The sequence below is a fragment of the Rosa rugosa genome, chromosome 2 (assembly GCF_958449725.1).
Source record: "Rosa rugosa chromosome 2, drRosRugo1.1, whole genome shotgun sequence".
Lineage (NCBI taxonomy): Eukaryota > Viridiplantae > Streptophyta > Magnoliopsida > Rosales > Rosaceae > Rosa > Rosa rugosa.
In genome coordinates this window covers 70010447-70027003 of record NC_084821.1, presented here as the reverse complement: position 1 = coordinate 70027003, position 16557 = coordinate 70010447, and the positions used below count along the sequence as shown (strand labels likewise).

The following is a 16557-nucleotide window of genomic DNA, read 5'->3' as shown; positions in this document are numbered from 1 at the left end:
CAATTTGGTGCAAGAGGGAATGGAGTTCCTTTGACACTTGGTGGAAATCAGAATGGTGGTTTCAGGGGAAATGGCAACAATTATGCTGGTGGTAATGGTGTTACATGCCAATGGTGTAACAAGGTTGGTCACAGTGCAAAAACCTGCAGATCTCTCCCACTAACTCAAGGCAACAACAATTTGAATCAGAATGGCTGCCAATACTGTGGGAAACCAGGTCACACTGCTGATAGGTGTTACTTCATCATTGGCTTTCCTGGACAACAAAGTGACGCTGAGACCTCAAATGCTACTACCATGATTGCTGCTGCTACAAATCTTGCTCCTCAGTACTGGCTGGCTGACACAGGAGCAACCAACCACATGACTAATAACCTCCAGATGCTCAACAATGTTGTTCCATACCCTAACACTGATGGAGTACAGATTGGTAATGGTAATCAACTTGCAATCACTCATATTGGTAATGCCATGCTGGGACTGCTTAAAATGGATAATATTCTGTTAATCCCAGAACTTGCAGCTCACTTGCTTTCCATTTACCAACTATGCAAGCAGAATAATTGCTCTGTATGGTTTGATGAATTTATGTGTGTGATACAGGACAAGGTGCAGGGCAAAATACTATACCAGGGACTGAGTAAGCATGGCCTCTATCCAATACCATTTGATTTACCTGTATTCAATAAAGCTTCTACAGCAGCCTCATCTGCAAGAGAGCAGAAGTCATCATCCCCTTCATGCAAGCAGGAGTCCTTATCTCATTCACAATCCGCTTTTCTTGGTCAAAAAGTGAAGCACTCTCTGTGGCATCAGAGATTTGGTCATCCATCCAATGAAGTAACTAGAATAATGCTAGAAAAATGCAACATTGTTCAATCAGCTGATAGTGATACAAGTGTTTGTGAATCATGTTTGTTAGGAAAATTTCACAAACTTCCATTCCCTAGGTCTCAGTCTTGTTGTGCTACACCATTTGAACTTGTACATTCAGATGTATGGGGACCTTCCCCTCATCTCTCCATAGATGGCTACAGATACTTTGTTCTATTCATTGATGACTGTACAAGATTCACTTGGATGTTTCCAATGAAAAATAAAAGTGAAGTTCTCTCCTACTTCACATCCTTGTGTGCTTTCATTTCCACTCAATTTTCTGCTTCTGTCAAAACCCTTAGAAGTGATGGAGGAGGTGAATATATTAATGCCAAGTTTAAAGAGTTTCTGAACATCAGTGGAATTGCTCACCAGGTTTCATGTCCTTACACTCCTCAACAGAATGGGATTTCAGAGAGAAAGAACAGGCATATAAGAGAAACTGCTGTTACCCTTTTGCAAAATGCTTCTCTTCCTAATCAATTCTGGTATCATGCTTGTGCCACTGCAGCCTTTCTGATCAACAGGATGCCTACTCAGGTATTGCTCAAGAAGTCTCCATATGAAATGCTTTATCGGTCTGCACCAAATCTAGATACACTGAGAGTGTTTGGCTGCACCTGCTATCCATTATTGACACCATACAGATCAAACAAGCTCCAGCCTAAAACTACCAAGTGTGTATTCATTGGTTTTGCTGCTGGCTATAAAGGATATATCTGTTACAGTCCATCTAACAGAAAGTACTTCATCTCTCGGCATGTCTTCTTTGAGGAAACCACTTTCCCTTATGCCTTGAATAATGAGAAGGGATCAACCACTGCAAAACATCCTAAATCACACACCTCCTCTCAGTCAGCTATTCATGCTCCATTCACCTTGCCCTGCACTGATTCTATTCAGTCTAACACTCAGGCTCTCTTACCTACACCAGTAACTACAGTTGACAATTTCACAAGACAATCATCCTTCAATGCATTACATGATGATCATCCTGTTCAAACTGCTGAGATGTTCCCTGATACTACTAGCAATTCTACAAGTCCTACATCTATTACTCCTGTTGTTCCAAATGTTGAGAATATGCTTCCTGATCCTATTCCAGTCTCCAATGATTGCAACTTTGTGAACAATGACCCTGAGATCACTATATCCTCTCCCACTTCAAGAAATATCTTTGCTCCCCAAGCTGACACAACCATTCATTTTACTGAGAATGCTGGCACTCTCTCCTTGTCTTCTCAACCTGGTACTGGAGCAATTTCAGTTATTCTTAACTGTGACACTTCTCATACTCCATCAAGTCAAGTTTCAGAGGCCAATGTTCTCCATCCTGTAGCTGGTCTTGTCCCTCCTCTGGTTAATGATCATCACATGCTTACTAGAGCAAAACGTGGTATCAGTAAGAAGAAGTGCTTTGTGTCCTTACTCTCTGATGTTTGCCTTGATCCTAGTGCTACAGAACCATCAAACTATAAGGCTGCTCTAAAATCATCAGAATGGAAAAATGCAATGCTTGAAGAATATAATGCTCTTATGCATCAAAATACATGGAGTCTTGTTCCACTTCCTCCTGACAAGAATCTTGTCTCATGCAAATGGTTATTCAAAATTAAAAGGAATGCAGATGGCACCATAGCTAGACACAAGGCTCGACTTGTGGCTCGAGGGTTTAGTCAAGAATATGGGGTAGACTATGATGAAACCTTCTCTCCTGTGGTGAGGCATACAACAGTAAGATTAATTCTTTGTCTTGCTGCCTATCATAACTGGGGTTTACATCAGATGGATGTAAAGAATGCTTTTCTGCATGGTTTATTGAATGAAGAAGTCTACATGACTCAACCAGGTGGCTTTGTTGACCCTACTACTCCTCACTATGTGTGTAAGCTGCATAAGTCCCTCTATGGTCTCAAACAGGCTCCAAGAGCATGGAATGAGAGGTTTACTAATTTTCTGCCTCATATTGGTTTCTCTTGCTCCTATGCAGACCCTAGTTTGTTCATCAAGCAAAGTGATGACGAGTATGTATTTCTTCTCCTCTATGTAGACGATATAATCCTTACTGGTTCCAATGAGCTTGTGATTGCTTCTGTTAAGAATGCGTTACAACAGGAATTTGATATGAAAGATCTAGGCAAACTTCATTATTTTCTTGGCCTTGAGATCCAGTATCTGCCAGATGGTCTGTTTGTTTCTCAGCAGAAGTATGCTAGAGATTTAATTCACAAATCAGGTCTAGACGACTGTCACACACATTCTACACCATGTAGGTCTGGCCTCAAATTGTATAAAGATTCAGGCACTCCTCTGCAGCAACATGACATTGTTCAGTTTAGGAGTATGGTGGGATGTCTGCAATATTTGACCTTCACAAGGCCAGATATCTCCTATGCAGTTAATTCAGTTTGTCAGTTCCTTCACAATCCCACTGATGATCATTTGTTTGCTGCTCAGAGAATACTTCGATATGTCAAAGGTACCATGGATCAGGGAATCTACTTCAGGAGGGGTGATACAACTCTCAAAGGTATTTCACCTCAATTACGAGCATACTGTGATGCAGACTGGGCAGGAGACCCAAATGACAGGAAATCAACCACTGGTTTTGTGATTTTGCTTCATGACTCACCAATCTCCTGGTGTAGTAAGAAACAAACAGCAGTTTCAAGGTCCTCCACTGAAGCTGAGTACAGAAGCATGGCAGACACTACATCAGAAATCATGTGGTTAATGCATCTTCTTCATGACCTACATGTTTCACTTACAGATGTCCCAGTGCTGCATTGTGACAATATTTCTGCCCTTGCCTTGGCCATGAATCCAGTTTATCACTCCAAGTTGAAGCACATTGAGGTTGATGTGCATTTTACGCGAAACCAAGTTAAGGCTGGCTCTCTTAAGCTCCAATTTGTTACCTCCAGAAATCAGCTGGCAGATCTCTTCACTAAAGGCTTATGCTCTCCACAACACTCCTTTCTTTGCTCCAACTTGATGCTTCGTACCTCCCATCAAGCTGAGGAGGGCTGTTAGTTGTATAAAGATCAGTTAGCATGGTCAGCTGGTTAGCTCATTAATTAGTGTATTGGTTAGCTAGTTAATTAGTCTACTAATTAGGCTTAGTTTGTTAATTAGGTTCAATGTCAGTTTCTCGCTTGCATGAGTTGTCCTGATGAGAGCAATAGATAAGGTACACGTGTCTCTCATCTATGGCTTCTCTGCGACTATATAAACCTGTACTACAGCTACATTCTTAGTTAGTTGGAATAGAAATCATCTTCTTCGTCTCAATCTCTCTCAATTTCTCTCTAGCTTTCAATTTTGCATGTGAAGAAAAAGGTCTTGTGAAAGCCGAAATGATTTGATCCTCAAGTGCATCTTTTTACACCTAACAAATGTGCATTGTGAACAGGAATTTCAAAGGAAAGTTGGCTTCTCTTGATGAACGAAAATATGACATTCATGCTTACAATTCTGCTCCTGAACGGGACACGAACAAAAATAGGGAAGATATCATCAAAGCTTATTAGGTTCGGTGGCATTTGTTTGAATAAACATATAAGCTGCCATTCCAAACAGTACAAATTATGAATTATCTTGATGGTGCAGTAATAAAAGTTATGATGTACATTACAAATATACTTGGGTGCAATGGGGTAGAAACTTACGATTAAAACTCCTCTGGATGGAAATCATCTTTATCTCTATATGCTTCAAGGTAACTGTCACGCCCCGAATTTTGAATAATCAATTCAAAGTCCGAAACATGAATAATAACAATTACAACTAAACGTCCTGAATTTTTTTTTTAAAACAACCACACCTCACACCACTCAATATTACATAAACCAATCCTTAAGTTTGTTTATTACAGCACACTCTCACCAAATTAAATTGTAAGGCACAATTGAGCATAACTCACCTCACAATTACAAATGCTGTAAACCAAAACAAATACTCTAACCCGCACGATCACCGCCCTGATTCTCCTGACCTGCAGGATTTCCCGCTACACAATTTGAATAGTGTACCGGGATTGCAACAACACCAAACCCGGTAAGCTTTTGACAGCTCGTATGAGTAAACAAGAAATGAACGGTTGATTTATTAAATCATATTTCTTTTAACTCAAGCAAAACAACCAACAATCACAACATCCACGAAGCAATCTTCAATCCCCAAAATCAGTCACTAAAATCACCACTCTAAATCACCAAAGATTTATACGGAATCTAAACTCACATCTTTCTTCTCAAAACCCCGAAAGCGTATTTATACAAATACGGTGACTGACAGACTAGAGCTCTAACTGAATCGTAGCCCATCACCTGGCCTAGGTTATGGCATCCGACATAATTGTCAATATCGTAGTTCATCAACATAGGTTAGAACATCCGATACACATACTCAACTTAGCCCATCACCCGATAAGGGTTATGGCATCTCTTACACTCAACCGATCGTAGCCCATCATCCACCTAGTATTAGAGCATCCGATTCCCTCATACTGGTCACTATGTTGACCCTAAACTCAACCAATCGTAGCCCATCATCCACCTAGTATTAGAGCATCCGATTCCCCCATACTGGTCACTATGTTGACCCTAAAACCAAAATCGAGTACAATAATATTCTTTCACACAATAGGATCAATAATACCATGATACGTACTATTATTGTGTATATATATGTACTCAAAATACAACTCCAAAAATCACCAATCCATACTCAATCATATCATCACTCAATACCACGTCATCCATAAATTTCCAATATAATTTCACCAATCACTATCATCATAAATGAATATGGTAAATCACGTTTTCGATTTCACATCACTTAAATCATTATAAAATCACACATCTCCATGTCACACCAATCCATATATAACCACGTAAATATATATATACGTAATTATCCGCTCAGGGATAATCACTAATACCAACTATAGTTCAAGCATAAAAATCGTGAAATTCATTTTGTATAATTAAATCATTTTACTTACCTATGGACCGTAGCTGATCAAGCCCATATGATTTAAAACAAATATTTATTTCATAAATATTTTCACACAAATACGACAAAATAAAGTAATTAAATTTATTCGGTTCGTAATATGAACCACGTGAGGTTTACTCACCTCGATATTCCCGCTGCGTCTTCAATTCAACACAATACACACCGAAACCGCTCACCCAAGGAAGACCGTCAATCACCTAATCAAACATGACCTTAACTTAGCCAATAGCTCAAAAACATACTCAAACGACAATCCAACGGTCGGATCGAAATTAAATGATGATCCAACGGTCGGATCCTCACGGATCGCCTTTAGGATCACCCTCAAAAAATCATCACGAAGATCCAACGGTCGGATCTTCCTGAATCGTTCTTACTAACATCTTCACAAATTTATACGAAAATCCGACGGACGGATTCTCACGAATCGCCTCCCTAATCACTGTTTTGCATTTATACGAAGATCCAACGGTCGGATCTTCGCCCATGACCACACAAAGCCACTGGGACAGTCATAAGATCATCCTATCAAAACTACAAGTCCATCTGACGGTCCTAACTTCCCAGATCACAAATCTAACGATCGAAATCGATCGAAACTTAAGAATTCATAACTTAATCATACGATATCCAAAAATTACGTATAATATATCGAAATGATCGTATTGAAATATAGAATCTAAAAATGCACAGAAACTATATTTTTGACCCCCGGAGTTAGTGGCAGAGCCGCCGCCGACCACCGCCAATGGTGTCGGGGCTGGGCTGTTTCTCTTCATCTCAACATGCTTAACAAAAAACTCTAAAAGCATGCTATCTAAAAACGTCAGGAAGGGATCGAAATCTACCTTTGAAGCTACGGTGGCCGGAAAATTTGCAGAATCCGGCGAGCTCCCGTTCGACGTAAAAACTTCCACTACTCGCTTCTATCCCTTCTGGAGAGTTGTTCAGAACTTCAAGGCGAGCTCGCTGGTTCAAGAATCACTCAAAACGACGTCCTGTAGCTCAAGATATTTGGATCGATAGCTCCGGTTTCGTTCTTGGTTGGGTTTGACTTGCAGCCACTGCTACGGGCCACGCCGCCGTGTGAGGCTGCTTCTGGGAGCTTCAGGAAGTTGAGGCGAGCTCGAGGATGAAGTTTGGTGAGTATTGGTGACCGGAAGCACGAGTTATCAAGCTTGGAACTAAAACGGTTTTCAAAAAAAACCGGTTTCCGCCGTCGTATCCGGTTGTTCTGCAGAGAAAGGCTGCCGCCTGCAGCTGCGCAAGATCGAGTTGAAGCTGTGGGAGATGGTTTGGTACAGATTGGTGGCCGGCGGAGAGAGAGAGAGAATTGAGAGCTTTTGCTCTGTTTTTCGGACTTGAAACAGAGAAAATGAGGGAGAGTAATCTGTTTGCTAGCTATTGATTTGTTCTTCAATCATGCACAATCATGAAAGAGATAAAGCACCGGTTTCTACGGCCTAAACCAATAAAAGGTGTCTGCCACAATTTCACTTTGACTAAAGAAGACAAAACTCGGTTATTACAGTAACACCCCAATTACATTCTACATTACTCAGAAGCCCAGTTGGAGGATAATAGAATCTTCCATACATTGCTCAATTGGATTATCGTTGCAACTAGACATACAAATAGCCTTTAGCGACCTTCTACAATTGTACATGTTACATCATTTACTGAATTAGCTCCTTCACCGCTGGATGGTTCTCCACTAGGAGTCATTCTCTTTAGTAAAAATGCGGGTTGTCTTGGTGAAGGAAGAGCTGCATCATTACCTAACATGGAAACAACTGCTGACATGGTTGGCCGGTCTGTTGCATATTCTTGCACACACAAAAGCGCGATTTGAATGCACCTTACAACTTCACTAACAAGGTATTCATCTATAGATGAATCAAAGATTTCCACAGCTCTGCCTTTTTTCCACAAGTCCCAAACCTGAAAATAGTTTAAACACCATCAAGTTAGTGTGATAAGTAGGGAGTATATTATGATAGTCATTGTTTGCAAATAGCTAGACTTGCATGCTTACATGTCCAACCAAATTTGAATTAGGATACTCCTCATGGTAATAGCCAACATTCTTTTTGCCAGTGATGATTTCTAGCAGTAAAACACCAAAACTATATACATCAGACTTTATTGAGAACAATCCTTCCATTGCATATTCCGGGGACATATAACCACTGCAGAAAACAGAAAGTAAATGTTAAGCTTCATTCAATAGAATATATCAATGACGTCTGCTAAGAGTATGATAACACATAGACAAAAAATTATTAATGACGTCTGCTAATTTTGTAGGAAACTTACTATGTTCCAACCACACGATTGGTATTCGCTTCACTTTGCTCCCCACTAAATATTCTAGCCATACCAAAATCTGCAATTTTTGGGTTCAAAGAATTATCCAATAGGACATTGCTGGCCTTTAGATCTCTATGGATAATTCTTAATCTCGAATCTTCATGAAGATATAATACCCCTCTAGCAATCCCAAAGATAATCTCGAAACGTTTTGTCCAATTTAAAAGTGCTCTCTTTGTTTCATCTGGATAGAGTAAGACATGTAAAGTTTGAAGTTACAAATAATAATTGTAGACATATATAACTAAAGAAATATATATATATATAAGACTTACTAAAGATGAAAGAGTCCAAACTTTTGTTTGGCAAGTATTCATAGATTAGAATCTTCTCTTCATCTTCAACACAACAACCTAAAATCCTGACAAGGTTTCTGTGTTGGAGTTTTGCAATCAGAAGCACTTCATTCTTAAACTCTTCAACTCCTTGGCCAGAAAGCTTGGATAGTCTTTTTACTGCTATTTCCTTTCCATTGTGAAGTATGCCCTGAAATTGAAAAGAGAGTAGTTGAAGCGAGTGACGCATCCACCAAATCTTTTTTTTTTTTAATGATTTCAGACATAATGTAAGGGCAACTACCTTATAAACGGAGCCAAAACCTCCTTCTCCAAGCTTGTTTTCAATGGAGAAATTGTTTGTGGCGGTTGTTATGGTTTTTATATGAAAGAATGCTAACTCTGAGTTTATTCTACTATCATCAAAAGCTGTTCCACCAGAAGATTCTTCGAAGTAGGTTGACCCGGCCGTAAGTATAAATGAACATTTATTTCGTCTACGATTGCCTATCATCAAACAAGAACAAGTGATCTTTATAACCATACTGCCATATTCGATCATATATATCTTGACAGTTAAGCTTAGTTAGCCTCATAAGGTGGATATTCGTAATGCAAAACAGGGGAGATTACATAACAGTGAGGTGAAAAATGTTGATGAATGATTAGAAGGCGAGATCAAGTTTATTCACCTTTCATCTTCATGCTTACCAACCAATAAAGGGTAAGTAAGAGAAGGAAAACTGTAACAGATCCTAGTGAAATTGCCAGCGTCGCCTTCTTGCTCAGAGAACCATTTGAAATTGCCGGCGTCGCCTTCTTGCTAAGGTTCGCATATTGAGCTACAGGTATGGAATAAGAAATCATCAGTTTTGGAGATTACTGAAGATTAGGTACAGAAGATTAATAACAAGACCAAACAAAAAAAAAATCCGAAGAACAGAAGATTAAGAAATCCTCAGTTTTTGGTGATTACTGAAATGTTTAAGTTTAGAGGCAAAGGAACATAACAGTAATGAGTAACCAATAATGGATCTCGGGTGGAACTCACTGGTCGCCATGGTTTCGTTGGCGGCTTGGATGTCGGTGGCAAATGGCCGTTGAAGGATAAAGGTGGCTAGGGTTCCTTGTTGGACATGGGTTAGCATTAAGCTTAGAGCTAGCTAGTTTTTGGACTGATGCTTTTGATGCTTGGTCTGCAAGTTCATCATTTTATTTACATAAAAATGGCCCCTTCTATTCCAATGTCCAAAGAAGGTGGCCTATATAAGTTTTTGGGGAGTTACGAAATTACCACAATTAAAAATTCTGTAGTTGTTTTTTGTTTTATTTATTCTATGTTTCATTGAGCGACCACAATTAAGTTTAGTGTAGTATTATAAACATAAAGAACGTACCTAGAGAAGTTGCATCAACTCGAACATATAAATCTTGACCAACTTTGGGGTAAGTCCTCGTGTCCATCAAGTCCCCGTGCCATGTCAAGCACCCATTTCCACCTCCCCGCTCATCTGCACTCGTGTAAGCCGTGCAAGAACAATCCATCAAGCACTCTAGCTTACAAGCTTCCAAACTCAAACTCATATTCACATGTACTGCCGTAGATGAGTCCGGTACCTTTACACGATTCACCGGCACGAACCCTTCTCCGTTCCGACACACAGACACTCCTGCTTTCCTAATGCACCCACCCACGCCAATTCTCAAATACCAGTCACTAGGCGATTTGGGTTCGAAGCCGGGTAGGCAAGTGCAAGCAAACTTATAGTCACTGTATGGGTCACAGTTACTATTTGGACCACAGAGTCCATAGTTATCACACCACTCATTCGGGTCGGAGACCAATTCGATCCATTTGTTTTCCTTATCGTTCCACATGAGCCGTTGATATATTCCTGATTCATCTAGCACCCCCCTTGTGAACAATGAGTCATTGGCAACAACACGCTTGTAGGATATCTCGTCTTCATTGTTGACAAAACTTAAATTGAAGAGTCCAACGGTAGTGGTTAGTTGGGGTTCACCGCTCCATCTGTCCCCGATCCAAGGGCCGCTCCGCCACAAAGGGCCTCCCCTCTTTTTCAGAAACAACTGCGGAGACCCCCTCGGGTCTATCCCATATGTACAGCTCCCGGTTCCCGGGTCATCTTTTGACTTCCAAGACGTTAGGAGCCACTCCAACCCGGACCGCCGGTTCAGCCCAAGCTTCATAGAGGAAAGCACTGTATCTGAGGGGTAATCAAAGCTATCCCACACAACTCTTTGGTTTCCATTCTCAAGTAAAACAAGATTTCCTGTATCCCGAAGCTTGGCTGTGAAATTGTTTGGAGAAGGGAGAGTAACGTTTGCGGACCAAAGAGGGGTACTTTGGTCCTTTCCGTGTATGACAAGGCCTCCATCACCACTGATCGATAGCACTCCAGAGGAATCATTGACTGGGTGGTTTCTGTTCGCAACCCAGACAATGGTTTTCTCTGGAACTTTGTAAAACCAAACTCCAACGTAGCGGTGCTGAGGATTTCCGGGGCTGAAGAACCCTAGTGCAAAGAGTTTCCTGCTAGAGACTAAAACGTCGCCGTCTCTGATGGGTTGGTTTGGCGTAAGGGTGTCAAGGGGAAGTTGGCAGATGCTAGAGGGGAGAAGGAGGAAGATATGCAATATCTGGATAAACGCTGCGCTACTAAAACTCATGGTTAGTTTTACTCAATGAAATTTTTTGCTTTGGCTATATGTATTTGCACATCACTTATTTCAATTGGACTGACTTCATTTAAAGCCAATTGACTAGTGAGTAGTGACCAAGTCCTAAACCTCACAATTAAAGCTGGTCTGCACGTCACGTATATATATATATATATATCCACACCAGATCAGAAATCTAGGGACGAGACTATTATTAGCTAGACATTTCTAAAGTAATGGGTTCACGGGAAGGAAAAACAAACCATTTTTGAAGAAGAGCAAGTGTACGTGTGTTTGGCAAGTCTACGTCATAGGTCAACAACTTGTTGTATGAACCAAAAGCCTCATCAAATTCCTGTATATAATGAACTAATTAAAAACATATGTTTGTATTTCAGCTGCCTGCTTATTGATACAAATATTACGCATTTGAATTTTGAACATCAGAAACAATCATTATCATATGTAGCTTATATATTTCTACATATATGTATCATTAATTCAAGATTTGAGGCTCTTATTAGGGAGCTCCTACTGAAGTACATGTTACATAATTTACGGAATTAACTCCTAGAGAGGTCGGGTCTTCACCAGTAATACACGTTGTCTGCAAAATCCAGGTTGTTTAGATGAAGGAGTTGCTGCCTCATTAGCTAACAGGAAATTTGAAACAACAACTGACGTGGTTGGCCGGTCAGTTGAACACTTGAATGCACTCTTGCGCAATTTGGACATATCTCGGAACTTCATTGACAGGCCAGGTGTGATCGATTAATTAAGAGGAAATGAAGGAAGATCGTAAACAATATGTTCTTGATAAAGAACATGGTCTACTAAGTAAAGGATTAGAGGAATGATTGTTATCATGACTAGTATATATGTGCTATATATGGATGAGCTAAATAGTAAATAGGTTGCCTAGCTGATTCATCTCCCAAGCATTGAAACATGAGTATCTATTTTAATAAAACTTAAGCATGGCAAATATTATTTAGCAGATTTGTTAGGTTTTCTGAAACAGCTGTTGATCACCGGGGGCAACATTTAAACAGTATCATCTATAAATTTTTGGCAACATGAAAGCGAGTGTAGATTATACTAACACGAGTCTTTTGTATATCTTTTGGCAACTTGAGAACGAGTGTGCGTAAGAGATACTAAAAGAGTAAAAGGTCACACAAATGCTCGTCACATGGTTATATCACCCAACAATATATTGCAAAAGTCCCAGTTCACAACCACATCTAACAAGCTTCCTAAGTACATAAAAAGCCAAGCAACCAGAAAGATTGATACCTTGTAGACTAAGATTGAGCAGGAGTAGAATCCACCTTGACCAACACTAAATCCAGAAAAAATAAAGAAAAAAATTAGTGTGTTATAGTCAGAGAAATTGTATGCTTGACGTATACAATTTTATTTGCAGTCTAGCTTGAAGCATATTGAAATGGTTTCTCGGGCTTATGGGAGATTACTCTCTGCCTATTTATACATTTCACTATTGTCATATTGAAATACTTTGGCTCTTATTGTCATGCAAAACAAGATTACCTGTATCCAAAATCTTGGCTAAGAAATTGTCTGGCGAATTTAGAGTAACATTAGCGGACCAAATAGGGGTACTTCGGTCCTTTCCATAGATGACAAGCCCTCCGTTTCCATGTATTGCTAGGAGTCCAGAGGTATCGTTGACAGGTTTGTTTCTGTTTGCAACCCACATAGAGTAATATATATTGTTACATATTATTTAAGTAGTCAAACATTGTTTATACATATTACATTTTAGTTGAAGCTTGTTCAACTGGAGCTGGTGCCAAAATGCTAGTTTTATAGAAGGGTTAAAAGTTAATCTAGCAAAGGTCGTCGCTCCCAAAATGCACTAGCTGATTGCTTCAGTTGCAGCTGTGTCAGATGTTGGAGTTGGTTAGGAGAAGTTGTTGCTGGAATTCATTCAAAAAACAGTGGTTGCTCCAGTTGTATTGATACAAAATACTTCAGTCTTTTAACTGCTTCAATCTAGCTATACAAAAAGAGCAGTTGTTGCTGTTGTTGTTGCAGCTGCACAAAATAGGTTAGTGTAGCAAAAGTTATAGTTACACAAACTGGTACTATCAATATCTGAGTTTCGATTAGCAGACAAACTTTGGTTCACTATCACAGTGGAATTTTGTGGATCACTTCTAACTCGCTTGTCATGGTGTTCAAATATGTTAACATCGTCATTACTGGTCTCTAAAACCCAGTTTTCTTTTGTCGTTGGTTGACACACCATAAACAAAATATCAACAATATCAATTACTTTAAATTTGTAAATACAAAGCAGATTTTGTTAAAATTATTCATTCAAACCAATACTCTAAACTTGATAGTGTGTGCTCACCTCGATTCCACCTCCGTGATTTAATTTGATCATGTGTGTCCTCATCAGAAAAAATAGCAAAAGTCTGATCATTGCACATTTCTGTGTCTCCCCTTGACTATGATGACTTGCCGCATGATCACCCCTTGTAAGAGTCTTTTTATCTGTCTTTCCAATCTTTGCCGTCATAACTGTATTAAAAAATTATAACTCATCAATACATTTTTATACAGTAATGCAGTTTGCAGTTTTACTTTAGAACATGAAACTAACTATTTATTCAACCAATATATCTATTTCAAGTGATAAACAAAATTACCAGTATATCATTTACTCCAGCTATAATCTAAATAAAACTCTCTTATAATGCATCGTCCAAGTCACTATTTTAAGATTTGCATCTGCACTACTGTCTGCATCATGCAGGCATATCAAAATATCTTAAGAATATATAAGATTTGGATTTCTTTCAGTTCTAAAGTTAAACTACTAAGGGTTATAGCTAAATAAATATGATTTGACTTCTCTGCATACAAATAACTTCGACATATTCCCCCCCTAAATGAGTATCTAAATAGCAAACACTCTACAGACATCCTATAATGAACTACAGACATCCTAAAATTTACCTGAATAACAATAAGAGATCAAAATAGTAGTACTAAACAGCAGATAAAGGAACAGTGGCAGAAGAATAACGCCTAGACTCTTTTGCATAGAATCTGCAGAAGTCAAAGAAAACAACAATGAAATCCTGAGACTAATCGTAAAACCATTAAAAGTTTAAAACTAACTTCAATACAAAGTTCCTATAAGAAAAAGCAAAACCAAAAAAAAAATAAATAAATAAAAATGTTGAAAGTCAGATTAAACAAACATTCGTAACACTATGTCACTGATAATAACTGGTTAATTCCATCATCAAATCCAAACTATTTCCCAAACATTCTAGCTTTACCAAAAATTCTGACAAAAAGGCAAATATTGATCATTTTCATTAAACAACACCAAGCATATACAAATCCAAATCTCAAATATCTTCATATGTAATATGTATCCAGCACACTGTTTAGAACATGAAATCAGTTCACACATGCAAATAAAGGTAAGTTCAAAAGGCTAAATGCAACCAATCCAAAACCAAGTACTTTTGGGAAAGAAAAAAAAAAAAAACACACACACACACACAACTTTATAAGTTTCACTACTCTTGGATGCTTTTGTATGCACAATGATGCTTTACATTAGAGCTTGTAAAAAGTACACCGACAGATTTTACTTGATTAAAAAAAAAAAAAAAAAAAAAACAGAAAAAGGATCAAGAGATAGCTACGGTAATATAGTCAACTTAAAAAGGAATAAAAAATGCAATACAAACAACACAGGTAATAAAAAAACAGTCAGATTATGCAGAAAGTAAACTGGAAATTGGGAAAGTTGAATGATAATCGTCACACAAAAGGAAATAAAAGGCAGGACACAAAAAAAAAATCAGTTAAAAGAAAAAAAAATCCAAAAATACAGAATTTGAAAGAGAGAATTATTATCAGATGGAGATATGTCAAAACTGAAACTGCAATAACAACCGTGAATTACAAACTTCATATGTTTAACAGGCCAATTCAACTGAAACAATAAATAAAGGAAACAGTATCAGAGCAATTGCTCAGTACTGCTTTTGCCCAGAAAAATGAAAAAAAAAAAAAAAATTAAGAAGGCCCAGCAAAAGAATATAAACTGCAATAGTCCAAACAGATGGATTCTGGAACAATTTCTGGTATTTCATCTATAGCTTTCCTTATCAAGCAACTTCATGTCCTTATCAATCCGAATCCAAATGAAGACCGGTTCAAGATTAAAACTTGAAACCCGGATCCATATCTAAATTGACGGAAGATTTTAAAGGAATTGAAGGCGAGAATTACCTGTTCGTCGATGATATTGATATGGGAGAGCCTTAGAGTGGGATTTCACGGCGGACCCAAATTGAGAGAGCAATCTTGGTTATATGGTTAATATAAGGCTGTAGAAGAAAGAAGAAGCCGACGGAAGATCAATGGCAGAGCCGTAAAAAAATTTAAAATGAGCCCTAGTTAATTACTCTCCCTGTGACATGAAAAGCGCCATGCATGAGCTGATTGTAGCAAAGCGTACGTGAGTGAGGCCAATGCCCCAGGGCCTGAATAAGCGAGAGGCACACTGCTTCGTCTTTACCCCGAGGACAAAATTCTCTAAATTATTGGAAAGCCATCATCCCCGAGACACTATAGTAAAAGTATCGTCTGGAGAATGTATATGCTTCATCTTTGAACGAGACCCTAGTTTGACCTAATCTGTAAAATTAGCAGATATATGAAAGACATGAGTCACCTGACCTGACCAAGAAAGACTACCAATTAACCTTATAATTAATTCCCTTTCCCTTCTTCCACTTATGAGCAATCAATCACATTAGACCATGAATTCTGCTGAGTGGAATATCAGCATATATATATTGGTTATCTTCCTTCTTCTCCACTGTTCCATTTCCTCTGACACCATTTCTCTTAACAAGCCCATTAGTATATATTGGTTATCTTTCTTTTTCATGGTTGCTTGTTGGAAAATGATTTGAATTGAGGCTTAAGATTTGTAGCCTCAATTTTAGGTGTCATGCCATGTTACCTACATACATCACCTATTTGTTAAATCATGCAATGTAATTCTTGAGAAAAATATCATCTTATCATTCCATAATCTAATGACTCCAAGTTAAAAAATTATTTTGGTTTTTTTTTTTCCTTCATTTTTTCTTTTCATTACACTCATGCTTAGATTTAAACAACAATTTTTTTTTTCTTCAATCATGAATAAAAAATTTTCATGTAATTTAGTCAATAGATTTGCACATACATTCGATCAATAGATTTGCGTATATGAATTCAACCTTTATTGGGTTTCTGTAAATTTTAAAAATATAATGTGAAAAGTACATAT

The 16557-nt window shown here is 38.4% G+C and overlaps 1 protein-coding gene across 3 annotated transcripts; it reads right to left on the bottom strand.

The window, feature by feature from the left end:
• Positions 1–7357: 7357 nt before the first annotated feature.
• On the bottom strand, positions 7358–16056 carry LOC133729768 (G-type lectin S-receptor-like serine/threonine-protein kinase At1g11410). Of its 3 annotated transcripts, none has more exons than XM_062157336.1 (12): positions 15507–16056; positions 14211–14303; positions 13603–13772; positions 12774–12925; positions 12519–12564; positions 9938–11966; positions 9233–9382; positions 8845–9047; positions 8541–8751; positions 8212–8449; positions 7931–8084; positions 7358–7836 (listed from the first exon to the last, which is right to left on the bottom strand). In XM_062157336.1, exons 6-12 carry the CDS (start codon positions 11229–11231, stop codon positions 7537–7539), a joined length of 2550 nt encoding a protein of 849 aa, XP_062013320.1. In that variant the 5' UTR covers positions 11232–11966; positions 12519–12564; positions 12774–12925; positions 13603–13772; positions 14211–14303; positions 15507–16056; the 3' UTR covers positions 7358–7536. The 3 variants fall into 3 exon arrangements, with proteins under 3 accessions (XP_062013320.1, XP_062013321.1, XP_062013319.1); XM_062157337.1 differs by having other exon boundaries at positions 9938–11577; XM_062157335.1 differs by lacking the exons at positions 12519–12564; positions 12774–12925; positions 13603–13772; positions 14211–14303; positions 15507–16056 and having other exon boundaries at positions 9938–11577; positions 11814–11943.
• Positions 16057–16557: the final 501 nt, after the last annotated feature.